Source organism: Branchiostoma belcheri, unplaced genomic scaffold (assembly GCF_001625305.1).
Source record: "Branchiostoma belcheri isolate BF01 breed outbred unplaced genomic scaffold, Haploidv18h27 scaffold14, whole genome shotgun sequence".
Classification (NCBI taxonomy): domain Eukaryota; kingdom Metazoa; phylum Chordata; class Leptocardii; order Amphioxiformes; family Branchiostomatidae; genus Branchiostoma; species Branchiostoma belcheri.
Window position 1 is genome coordinate 1,943,216 of NW_017802824.1, and position 12,406 is coordinate 1,955,621.

The 12,406-nt window shown below is 42.3% G+C and overlaps 2 protein-coding genes across 2 annotated transcripts in view; one reads left to right on the top strand and one right to left on the bottom strand.

Moving 5' to 3' along the window:
- LOC109464616 (protein DGCR6-like) overlaps nt 1-1,510 on the top strand; it is a 3,152-nt gene extending 1,642 nt beyond the window's left edge. The window contains exons 3-4 of the mRNA XM_019761629.1: nt 425-531; nt 1,228-1,510. Of these exons, the coding sequence (XP_019617188.1) occupies nt 425-531; nt 1,228-1,440 (320 nt within the window). The 3' untranslated portion in view covers nt 1,441-1,510. The remainder of the gene's footprint in view (nt 1-424; nt 532-1,227) is intronic.
- Nucleotides 1,511-2,822: 1,312 nt separating this feature from the next.
- LOC109464619 overlaps nt 2,823-12,406 on the bottom strand; it is a 13,882-nt gene continuing 4,298 nt past the window's right edge. Inside the window, exons 2-10 of the mRNA XM_019761632.1 lie at nt 10,497-10,588; nt 9,701-9,961; nt 7,786-8,651; nt 7,253-7,395; nt 6,781-6,911; nt 6,499-6,573; nt 5,617-5,772; nt 5,064-5,225; nt 2,823-4,117 (exon numbers count right to left, since the gene is read on the bottom strand). Of these exons, the coding sequence (XP_019617191.1) occupies nt 2,960-4,117; nt 5,064-5,225; nt 5,617-5,772; nt 6,499-6,573; nt 6,781-6,911; nt 7,253-7,395; nt 7,786-8,651; nt 9,701-9,961; nt 10,497-10,550 (3,006 nt within the window). The 5' untranslated portion in view covers nt 10,551-10,588 and the 3' untranslated portion in view covers nt 2,823-2,959. The remainder of the gene's footprint in view (nt 4,118-5,063; nt 5,226-5,616; nt 5,773-6,498; nt 6,574-6,780; nt 6,912-7,252; nt 7,396-7,785; nt 8,652-9,700; nt 9,962-10,496; nt 10,589-12,406) is intronic.

A 12,406-nucleotide genomic window follows, 5' to 3' on the forward strand; every position in this document is an offset into this window, starting at 1 on the left:
GGTATAGTTTTTATTAATTTTTTTTGTAACTTATGGTATATTTTTGCTCATTTTACAACTGTTTTGTACGATTTACAGTATGGTTGAAAACTTTTTTTTTTTTGGAAACGGCCGAAACTTCATGTCATCCATATAATCAAATCAACATGGCCTTATCCATGTTTAACTGTGTGGCCTGGTGACTCTATATGTTGTGAAACTTCGGAAGTGGTGGAAAATTTATGGTGAGTTTCCTTTTTGTGTTGAACTGTGCAAATAAAGGTAAGATAGTCTGAAGACAAAGTGAGGCTACCAATGATCATAGAGGGACCAATGGTCATAATGGTTTTGTAGCCTGGATGCCAGACTTGAGGGTCAAGCAGTACAATCATCTTGGTTTGCACTGTGCTATACGTATAGTTGAAACAATTTTCTGTTTCTTCAGCTAAGAGACTAGAGATGGCCAAAAAGCACCGTGAGGTTATCCAGACCTGCCAGGGGGACCCACATCTGCTGAGGAGTGTAGAGACCACCAACAGGAGGGAAAAGGAGGTGCAGAGCTTCTCTTTTTATTTTGTGTCTTACTACTATTTAGTACCAGTCTTTGCTCTGAAAACCTCTAATTTTCCTCCATGCAATTACAGTAAAACCAGTTTACCAGCTTGGTCCCAAAAATTTTCCCAATTGATGCAAGAATAAAGCAACCTGCTAAGGGGGACCACCTGGCTAACACAACTGCGACAGCTATGAGTTGGGACTGTTGGATCCCTTACCAATTTTTGATTGTGCGGACAGACACTATTTTTGTTATGCTTGCAGAAACCACCCGTTTACGGCAACCACCTTTCTTCAGTCCCCTGGTTGGCCACCTTGGACTGTATTCTATAAACATTAGATGCCTTTCAGTGTTTACTAATTGATATTAGTAGGGGATGAAGCATGCCTTCTCTGATCGCCTTGTTTTGTATACTCTCCAATCAGAGGTTTGGGTTTGGGCTTATTTTTGTTGTTGTTAGGCTTTTTTATCAGGCTTTCTTTTTTTGCTCTGGTATCTTTTTTTATGCCAAACTAATGTAAAAAAGAGATACCGGTGCAAAAGAGAAAGCCCGATAAAAAAGCCTAAAAACACACCAAAAATAAGCCCAAACCCAAACCTCTGCTTGGATCAAGAGTAGTCTTTTAATGTAAGTACATTGTATTACCATTTCAGTATCCTGTAATTGTTGCCGTTATTTGGCTGTTCCACAGGAGTTAGAAGAGCACCTGAAAGAAGAGATGAGCCAGGTGGACAAGGAGCTGATACTAGAGATGGACCAGGTGGTTCTGGAACAGCAGAACACGCTGAGCAAAGGTGGTATTCCTGGTTTCACCATCACTACAGACCCCCAGGAGATCAGACTACAGATGTACCTACTGGAGTTCATCACCAGACTCAGTACTATGGAGATTCCAGTCTCTTGATAGCCATCTGTATCTGTATAGCTGGTATAACCGCCCTTCGGCGTAACACACCAGCTTCGCAGGCATGCGGCGCAGCGTCAGCTAGTTATATCACACCGAACGACTTGTTACACTCAATCTTTGCACATTTAATTGCAGGAGTTGTTTAAAGCTTTCTAGTAATGATGCCCCAACTGTGCTTGGTGGCAACGAGTTCCAGTCTACGATAGTTCTGGGGAAATACAAGCCATGTCATGCTTCAGGATTTGAGGAGAAATGTAAGGGTCTCACGAGATGTGGAGTAGCCTGTACAAGGCTTCAGAAGTGACTGGAAAGAGTAGAAATTGTCTTAAAGAAATCATTGCCAAACTGTAGTGCATAGCGAACATGTCGGAAAAACATACTGCACCAGCCAAAAATTCATGTTAAAAAAAGTCCTTATTCACATATTTAGGATTAGGATCACATTCTGTCCATATTTGTCAAATGTTGTGTCAGAAAAGATATAATCTGCAATAGGAAAATTCTGATGCAGTGTTGACAAACCATGAAAAATCCTGGTTTCAAGCAGGCACAGTTCTTCTGCTGACATGCTACACACATGCGCATGCACACATGTGTTGGTATGTATATATACATGTATTGGCTAACTGATTACATGTATATGTAAGACAGTAGGATCTTTATCTTTTCACTCGCATTGTTATTTATTTATTTGCAAAGTCAAAAATAGAAAGATACGATGTTAAGAATATTTACGATGTCTTGTATAAAAACAATTCTTGTTTGTTATACCATGTCTGTTGCTCCTGAGTACATTGTTGCTTGTCAATCTGTTTGTTACATTAACTTGAAAACCTTTATATAAAAAATATGATTTTCATTCATGGCAGTTGTTCATATACTCCAACTACCAGCTAATTAATTTTGTTCCCAGAAAACCTGACTTGGGCGTACACAACATGGCATAATTCTGTTGTTGTTGTAATTTGAATTTAATTCTTCAGATCACTCCATTTCTTTTCTGGCCCTGGCAATGTTAAAACCAAAATTTGCTATTTTGGAAGTAGCTTCTACACCAAGTCTGACGGAATTCTAAACTGAACTATACTAGCTAATAAATGTGTCTGAATGAAATAGACATACCAATACTGACCAAACAGTCACTAGTCAACACAGGTCTATTTCTGGTAATATAATTATCTTGAATATGATACCCATTGTGGAACTTTGAAGCTTTGCTTTAGAATCTATTAGTGGGTATTGTTTTACATACCTTAGTGTTTCTACATGTACATCATGTATCAGTTATGAAACCATTACCAGATTACTAGTCACTCTACTGCCCAAGTTGTGTGATTCTCACACTGTGGCCTTTTCACTGTACCGGTATATTGTTTCTTAGGGATGACACAATGGCAGTATGACTATTATAGTTCTTAGTATTAGGCAAGCAGCATGGTTTGGGCAAATAAGGCATTGCAATAGCCACATAATGTTCAAAATCAAAGTGTTGCAGTTCTCTGCATCCATCGTCAGTCTACGAAACGTCTGGGTCACCACACATTGATGGCACTCCAGACGTGTACCCACTCTCCCTCTCTCCTTTCTCTGAGTCAGCATCTTTCCTGAGGACCACCAACTGCTGGTCACAGCTGGTATCAAGGTCTACCTGGTTCCCATCTCCTGTAGTTTCTTCCCCGTGGTTTCCCTCCTCTTGTGCTATCTTGTCCTGTTCTGGAGATGGCTGTTGCAGGCATGACCCCTCCCCAACATGGACCCCACTGTCTCTCTGCAGGTCCCTGACATGATTGTTTTCCTCTGGGGACTCAATATTTTCTTCACCCTCAGCCCCCTCATCAGGCACACCAGAGATGTAGGCACTGTCCTTCTTTGATGAATGTGTAGCTTGGCTGGCCTCTTGTGTGGGCAGGCTGGGATCATCCCTCGTCACCTCCTCGGCTTGTTCTTTTGACACATCTGGCAATGCCTGTTCTTTTGGTGGTTTGGACTTTGTCTTCTGCTTCCCTAGGGTGTCTGCTAACTTTTGGGGAAACCATTTGGGCAAGTTGAGCTTCTTCAGTAATTTGTGAGTACGTTTGCTGGTATGTTGGGGTGGTGTTGGCTCAGGGGGGTTCGCTGCTGCGCCCTGGTCCATGCTGTCTGTTTGGGATCCTCCCGGGTGCTCTGAGTGGTGAGGAGCGGCCGCTGCAGCAGGCGGATCGCTTTCTGGAGAGGATTCTTGGACAGGTTGATTAGTACTCTCCATTGACAAGTGGTTGTCAGGAAGTTCTGTGGAGAGATCTTTCTGGTGGGATGTTTCCTGCTGAGGCTGTGACAGCTGTGGTTGTGTGGCTGTGCCATGATGTGGTGGTATGGAAGTTTCACTGCTGCCTTCCTCTGTGCACAAATGACACCCTGTACAGGTATCGTCGGTATGACAGCTCTGGCCTTCAGTGTTCACCTTGCTGTCTTGACATTTTTCGCAGTTGCAGGTGTCTTCTACAGGATGCTTGACTTTCCGTTCCTGTGATCCTGTCTCGTCAGCACACTGGCTCACCGGAAGGTTGGACGATGTAAAATGGCCGCCTACTGCCCCCTGCAGGTGATCCTCAGGGCCATTCTGGTGGTACCCAGGGTTGTTGTGGCAGTACCTTTCATACACCAGCTGCTGGGTTGGTCTCCCCTGACAGCAGCACTGCAACAAGGAGAAAGGAGTTTTGTTGTTAGGCCACACCAATTTAATTTGTTGGTTCTCGGATTTTTTCAGAAAAAATATGAAGCGACAGGGCGAAAAAAAATTGAAATAAAAACAGGTCTAGGCATCCTATTATAGGTTTAAATGCTACAAAATGAGCCATGAAGTCAACACAAAAGGCTGGGTTAAATTTAAACATTGAATTTTGAACTTTTAATCAAACCACTGCAATGATAGATGGGAAAACTGTAACAACTAGGAAGAAAAGGACTTTCCTCAACTGTTGGGGGGCAAAACATGAGCATTTTTCAGTTGATTCAGGACCAGAATCAAATTTTTTTTTTTTTTGCAAATCAGAAAAAAACGAAGAGGCGAATCGGAGAACCAACAAATTAAATTGGTGTGGCCTTATTGTTGCAGTTCGAAGATGTCACAAAACCAATGACAATAAAATACAACAGTGCCTGAAAACGTCGAACATGATAGGCTTGTGAAAAATGTTCTTTTGAAAAGTAAATGACATGTTTATTTTGACTGCATACAATTGCAAGTTATGTTTTTTTTTTTATTCTTTGTACTTTCAACGGCTGTTTTATAGTGCATCATTTGTAAGATGAGTAGTACCCAGAGGTATGAAATCTTGGATTTCCTCTTGTTAACATTTGCTTTTGTTTGCTTCTCATAAAGTTTTTCAGGAGCCATGGTGCCAGGTTCTGAACTTGCTGCCATAATTACAATGGTGACACTGGAAGCATTGAATTAACTGGCTGCAGAAATCAAGAACTGGAGGGATGATTTGCAAGATTCGATGTTCCCTAATATCAGGAGAGTGCATTTTTTGTCCAAAACTCTTTATTCGTTGAGCCTCCTATACATTTTATGAAGAGGACAGGTGGTTTTGAATTCATTTCATGTAGAAAATTGTTCAGATCAACTGCTAACTAACCTGTGTAGGCACTATGTTTACTGCCATGATTTCACAGCTGGTATTGCCTTGCTGGGACAGCTCCACATTACAGTGGACAGGTATTGCTGTACCGTGTGCAGAGGACAGCCGAAACAGGCAGCTGGTCATCCTGGTACCTCTGATAGTCCTGATGTCAATAGTCTGTGAGGAGAAAAAGGTGGCAGTGTTACTGCACATCATGTTTTTTTATTAAAGTTCCTTCCCTCACCTATGGTGCATAGGTCGGTGCCTATCTCTGTTTCTTTAGCCCTTGGGCCACACAGTTATGCAATCACTACAGCAGGGGCTAGTCTACTTGTACAAAAATGTAGTGGTGTGTGTTTAACTCCAGACTAAGCAGAGAAAGCAGTACTAGCATGTACCATGCTAGCCTGGGTGCCATCCTCCATAGTATTTGCCCGCTCCCTAATGTCGCAAGCTACCAAATACAAGGTGAACACCCACTTGACCATTGACTCGTCACAATATTGTAAATTGGACGTAGATTTTTAAAAAATTGCAATGTTGGTAAGTTTATATTTATGAAACATACCTGCTGGTGAGGTCCCATAATGTTCCAGGCATGTTCAAGGATCTGGCTCAGACGGATCTTAAGTGGGTTGTCATTGTCTGCAGAAAACGGTAGGCACCTGGGCCCATCACATAGCTGACCCGCAGGCTGCCTCGAGGTCTCCAGGGCTTTAATTTTCTAAATTTGACAACAAAACAGACATAAGCATTGTGTTTGCTGTAGAATTTAGCTCACACCTAAGGTACTGTAGGAAATTAGAAATCAACAACTGTAGGAACTACAATGTAAGATATGCCAGAAAACAGTGTCACTGATGAAATGTAGTGGTTGCTACCTGAAACATCTGTTTTCAAATTCATATCTACAATGTAGTTGCTTGAGTAACGTGTACCTGTGTACATGTACATGTATCTTAGGCCACACCAAGTAAATTTTATGGATGACGTCCGCGCGCGCATTGATTTTGGCCTGTTCCTAGAAAAAAACCCAAGAAATTCCGCTTCCTGTAACTATGACCAAAGAGTCACGACAGTGCCGCAAATCATCAGATTGACATGAAACCCGTAACGCGAAAACAGGACAGGACGACAACTGCTGTTCCACCTGATTTATTGCTGTTTTGATGATGAATAAAAGACTTTTTGCTTGTTACACTGTGTCACCTCATTCAATTTGTGTCCTAACATTTGTCGTCTCTTAGTATATTTCTAATCTAGGCATCTTGTTTTTAGGGCCCTACTTGTTTTTTTTTTCGCCCTCTCGCATTAGATATAGGGTCTCCAAAGGACGTCATCCATAAAATTTACTTGGTGTGGCCTTATGTCAAACCTGCACAGACATGTAGGAAGTAAGAATTTAACAAAGCAAGAAGTCTGTCAGAAATTAAGTCAGGATTTGCGGTACCTCTGTCTGATCCTCGTCTGCAATGTAGACTCGGAGGACGAGGATTGACATCACTTTTCCATTTGCCTCGAAGACCTGGAATGTTAAAAGATATTGCTGAAATTTTATCAAAATATACTGGAAACCCACATAACATTTGTCTTGGTATCATTTTGCCATCAAATTATCATAACTGCTTTTCTCGACAGTGGTAACCATTATGTTTTTATCAGAAAGATACGGGAAAACGAAGGCACCTATATAATATATTTTATTGCTTTTTAGATGTGGAAACTCCCTTGCCTGATAGTCGTAGTACAGGTGGAATGTTTTCACTATGTGCCCCTGCTGTTCGACTTTCGTCCGCTGGGAGGCGCCATTGACACGGCTCGTGACCCCGGTGAAGTGCTTCAGCATGAAGTGGTGCATGCCATCTGAAATGTGAAACACTCTTGTATATTACAAAGTGAATTGTTTTGATACATTGAAAAAATGTCATCATTGTGGATAGTTAAACCTTAAGGATTGAGGAGGCGGACGGAAAAGGCATAATGCAAATTTCGTTGTCCACCAATAATGATAGCTAGTTTTGCAACACATTTTTGCCTCACAGATACTACACATATCAGTATTCTATGGGATGGGGATGATTAAACTTACTACATTAAGAATAACCAGAAAATTAACTCTGAAAATCCAGTTTTACTGCCCCGAATCAGTATGATCAAAAGTGATGTTTTCTTGAAGTTTTCTTGAATGCGCGTACAAATCTTACCCTCCAATTTGAAGCTGGTGTCGGGATCATCACCGATGTCGTGCCAGCGAGTAGGGTCTCCGAAGTCTGTCGGCGTAAGGAACCCTTGGACTGCCGCTTTGTCGCCTTCCCCGTCTGCGCTGTAGGACAGGTTCACGGGGGTTCTAGCAAAGAACATGAGACACAAGAATATTGACAATGATAAAGCAACACAGCTCAGCCTCATAAGGAAATTCTCAAATTCTCTACTATATAACTACAACTACAGGTAGATGTGTTCGCCTTACAAAAGAACCCAAACAATATATGAATAGGCGTATAATTTATATATACTATAAAGGATCAAGCGCAATTACTAGTAATTCTTCATTCTCAATTGCATCTGACCTAGAAACTAAATTTCGTTGATCTTGCACTAGGTTTGTATTTAGTCTGTTAAGACTTTGAAACTTTATTAGCATTTTTTGTAGATATTGTTTGAATAGCTTGACAGGGTTTGTCGCCTATTCTAGTAGTTTAGGCGAGTGTTGGAGCGTCAAAAATGCTGTTCTTACTCGAAAACCGTGCCATGCGGTCCACAGAAGACTGCTGTGGGTTCAATGCCTCTCGAAGGTAGAACTCGGATGAAGAGCTCCCTTGCGTCTCCCTCGGGTACTGCACCGGCCGGTACCTCCAGTCGCACGGTTGTACGGTCGTATCGCAGCTCAAGGCGCCCTCCTACGTGCGAGAACTTCCCGCGTGCGTCGTACACGGGCATGATGGCACAGGTGTCGGCATGCTCCCAGGTCTTGCTAACTTGACCGAAGGTCATGTCTTCAGCGCCTACAGCTAGACCGTTATCCTCTACATCAGGACCACAGCTTCTCTCCGCTTCTCCTCTGATCTCTTGGGGTGCCGTTTCCTGATTATCGTTCATGCTCTCGCTTTCTTCGGCGATTGGAGCGTCCGCGTCGAACTCAGGGCTGGCACCGTCGGTCGTCAGATCGTCCGACGGTAGAGGGGCACTCAACTGCGGCTCTGCCTGGTTTTTGCTGCACCCGTCTCCAAGGGGTATCTTCAGACATCCCCGACCCTCCCTCCCGATGCGTGACGACATTTTGTCGTCTTGAAGTGAAGGTAGACTTTGATTTGGTGAGCCGCTGTACCGGCGCGGCCTGCTTTGTTCCAGTTTGGAAAGTCTCCAAGGTCTTTTCACAAGAAGTTCCGCTTCCTCTTTACCTGTCACGGGTGGGACGCTGTTGTTGTTTGGTGCGTCACGGTGTTCCTCAAATGCCTCGGCGTCCACTACCTTGTCTCCCCACTTTTCTTCTGGTTTATTTGTCCCTTCGTGAAGAGGCAGACTGTCGTCCAGAATGCCCTCCATGCTGGCCGGTCTCCCGGAGTCGGTACTCACAGTTGAGAGGCGATTGTAGTCCGTGTCCTTCAACAAGGAAAAAAAAAGTAAACTTTGAAAGGTTGAAAACAGAAACTTTACGAAGTCGTATCTAGGAATTCAAATTGTGGTCGATGTAGATTGCACAATTCTGAACATGTACAATCCAGAATTTCATAGACAAAAATCTCGCGTGAAAACCATGTAGATATTTTTTTGACTGAAGTCTAATCTCCTTCTGGCTTTTTTATGACAAAAGAGTACTATATATATATGCATATATGCATGTACACTGTACAACGTATATACATCCTAATCATGTCTAATGCTACTTCGCCCAGTTTGAATTTAAAGCTCTGTAGGATTTGTTGACCATACAAGAATTTCTACATTTAAGGGAATTCAACATGCGGAGCGAATTCTACATGCACCATCTGTATTTTATGTTTCTTCTTTTACTGTATTCTTGTCTTGATAATGCAATAGAATTGAAAGAAAAAAAGTCAACATGTGTCCATATTGAAAGTTGTTATACCTTTGCAGGTTGCTTTAGTTTCATTTTTATGTGTCGCTTGAAACATGAAGACAAAATAACAGGTAAGCAAATGTAACACAATACTACGAGTATGCAGTTATGAGGACTTCCGTGTAAACTTAACTTGCATGATTTCTATTGATCTGTGATTTCTATAATCAAACAGTGCTCATTGCAAAAAAATAAGATTAAAGCTTTAATTTGGGAATAGCTTTTGTTGTTCTTGCGGAATGAGGAAACGAAGTTAGCTAGGTGTCCCTCGTAAATATGGAGAATGAGGAACTTAGCACCAACGCGTATGTTTTGTTTTTGCTTTCCTGATAATAAACATTAGGTATGCACACAAATGTGCGCAGGTATTCATGTCAAGTCTTCGCGCGATTGAGAAAAGTCCTGACCTCTGCTAAAGATATTGTTAAGTCACAGATTCCTCGTGAAAATGAGTATTGTCCTGTCCTGTATTCATCCTCTGCGTTGGTGGGGGCATAAAATAAGTTGATATAACTTGAGTGTGCTGTCACCATGTCTAGTCATGAAATGTTGGAATAAAAAAAAAACTCACAGATCGTGCCATGTCCCCGTCAAATATGCCACTCTCTCTCTGGTCCTGGTGGTTGGACTCGGTGGACAGGGCGCCCCCCGAGGGGGTTCCTGTTTCTGTCAAGCTGTGAACAGTCATCGCCACGTCAGAAACCCCGGAGTCACTTCTCTCCAAGTGGTGGTAACAACAGTGGTCTGCCTCGGGAAAACTTTCCTCGCTTGGTCCTTCCACAACGATGTGCGGCTGTTGCTTGATGGATGTAACCTCGACACTTTTCACACCCTGAAATTGTCAATAGTTCATAGTAAAGTTAATCATAAGACCAGGGGTCATAAGACTAAAGTGTGCGACTGTAGAGAACCAGACAGGTTTGTAAGTTGGACCTTGCAGGTGTGTTAATGTGCCCAACGCAGTTTCTATGGTTTCAAAAACAGATTAATTTTTAAAGTCAATATTTTAGTCATTTATCTATCTACTAGCATATATAAATGTACTAGTTGAAATTTCAAACAACACTATCCCGATGTATATCGATACTCATATAGAGCAAAAATACAACAACAAAAAACTGTGACGGAAAACGGTTACTGGTAGGATCCTGGGCTGATTTTGGGGTACCACCCAGAAAATATAGGACCCATCTTGTTTCTGCTCTATTCTAACATTGGTGTTTCGTGTTGTGGCCCAGATTTCTAGTAAAAAAAGTTTTCAATTATGTAAGATTTTAAAAATGTAATGCTTCCAGAGACCTTCATTTCTTGTTCTTTTCCCTCGTCTTTCAACTTTCTCCATGATCCAGACCGTACGAGTGCCTTACCTTAGACTTAGAGTGATCAGCGGTAAAGTCGTACTGATGTTTCCGGCGAGACATGTCCTATGCAGCAGGTGATACAGGCTGGAACCGCAACACTGAAACACAACGTAGAGGCATTAAAGAATAAACTGGAGTGATGGCGTTCGATAAGTCGGCAAATTGGGGTCGTGTGACGTAGCGGCAGAGTGCTCGACTCGGAACCAAGAGGTCCCGGGTTCGAGTCTTGTCATGCCACCGATCTTGTGCCCTTGGGAAAGGCACTTTACACGACTTTCCACACTTCGCTCAGGTGAAAATGAGTATTGTATTGTCCATTGTGTTGGTGGCGGCATTAATATAAGTTGAAAAAACTTGAGTGTGCCGTCACCACGCCTTGTGATTACATGTTGAAATATTTAAAAAAATGTCGGCAAAATATGTTGCTCTATGCTGAGAAAATGGTCCTGTACGTTCACAGCTCCAGTACCAAGGGCGGGAATGAAGCGCAAAGTGGAGCATATCTTGGTGACTCATCTTGGTGACCCAGGCACAACTCGTTTCCGTTATCAGCCCACAGACGTTGCGGAGACTGTAAGACAGCACCAAATTGGCAAGACAGCACCAAATTGGCAAGACAGCACCAAATTGGCAAGACAGCACCAAATTGGCAAGACAGCACCAAATTGGCAAGACAGCATCAAATTGGCAAAACAACATCAAATATTAATTGGCAAGACAACATCAAATATTAATTGGCAAGACAACATCAAATATTAATTGGCAAGACAACATCAAATTGACAAGACATCGTCAAATTGGCAAGACAGCATCAAATTGACAAGACAGCATCAAATTAATTGGCAAGACAGTATCATTTTGGCAGGATAGCAGCAAATTGGCAAGACAGCATCCAATTGGCAGGACAGTATACCCATTTGGCTGTCGTAAAAAGGATACCAATACAAGAAATATGATAAAGACGCCTGAACGCAGGTCAAAAAGCCGGAGCCTAAACTTCTACTTGAGAGTACGCTTCCTACACCCCCAAGCGTGTCTGCAAAGTCACAGGATCGAGGCAATGTCATCGGGAATTCCTGGAAGAAGGTGTTCCGCAAAAGATGTTCCGCAAAAAATTATTAAGTTTAGTAAATCAACTTCCTTCACTTGAGGAACTTGTTGTACTAGCCAACCATTTCTTCCTTGTGCTCAAATTCATAACGTTGTCTATTTGTATAAACTACTTGTATCTACCTACGAGCAAATCAATACGTCGTAAAATATCCTTTAAGTATTTTGAAGAATGCTTCATCAGAAAAGGCAGGACTACCTACAGCCGAGCCCATCACTGTCTTGTCCAAGCTAGGCTGTTTAAAGTATAATAAATACACGTTAACAATTGAGTATTGAGTACTTAAATGAATACATCGCACGCACTGACACACACCAAAGTACAGAGAAAAAAATTAGCTATTTTGTTGCGTCTGGGATATATCCATGTACACAAGGTAGGACGCAGCATTCCACACACCTGTCTTCACATTGTGTATCCTATGCGTGTGCGACGCATCAAGTCCAGCAAGTCCAGTATGAATGGATATATGTAAAAGTGCAGCTGTGCCATTTGTAAAATATTACTACTTACCATGTTGTCTGCACTACACAGAATTGAACTTCTATCCCACTTAAGGTAGGCGCTTGAAAAGTATGGGAACCAGTGAGGCCGGTTAACTGCAAAAGCTCAAAGTGCCAATAGAGGTATTGCACAGCCAATTTGAAGTGCATACAAGACCTGAGGAGGAAGAATTTGATGAGTAATTTAGGGGAATCCCCATGCATTGCGAAATGGTGACATCACCTGCGAACTGCCAATTATGCGTAAATTTTGAGAGAGAGAGAGAGAGAGAGAGAGAGAGAGAGGAGGAGGGGGTAGGGGG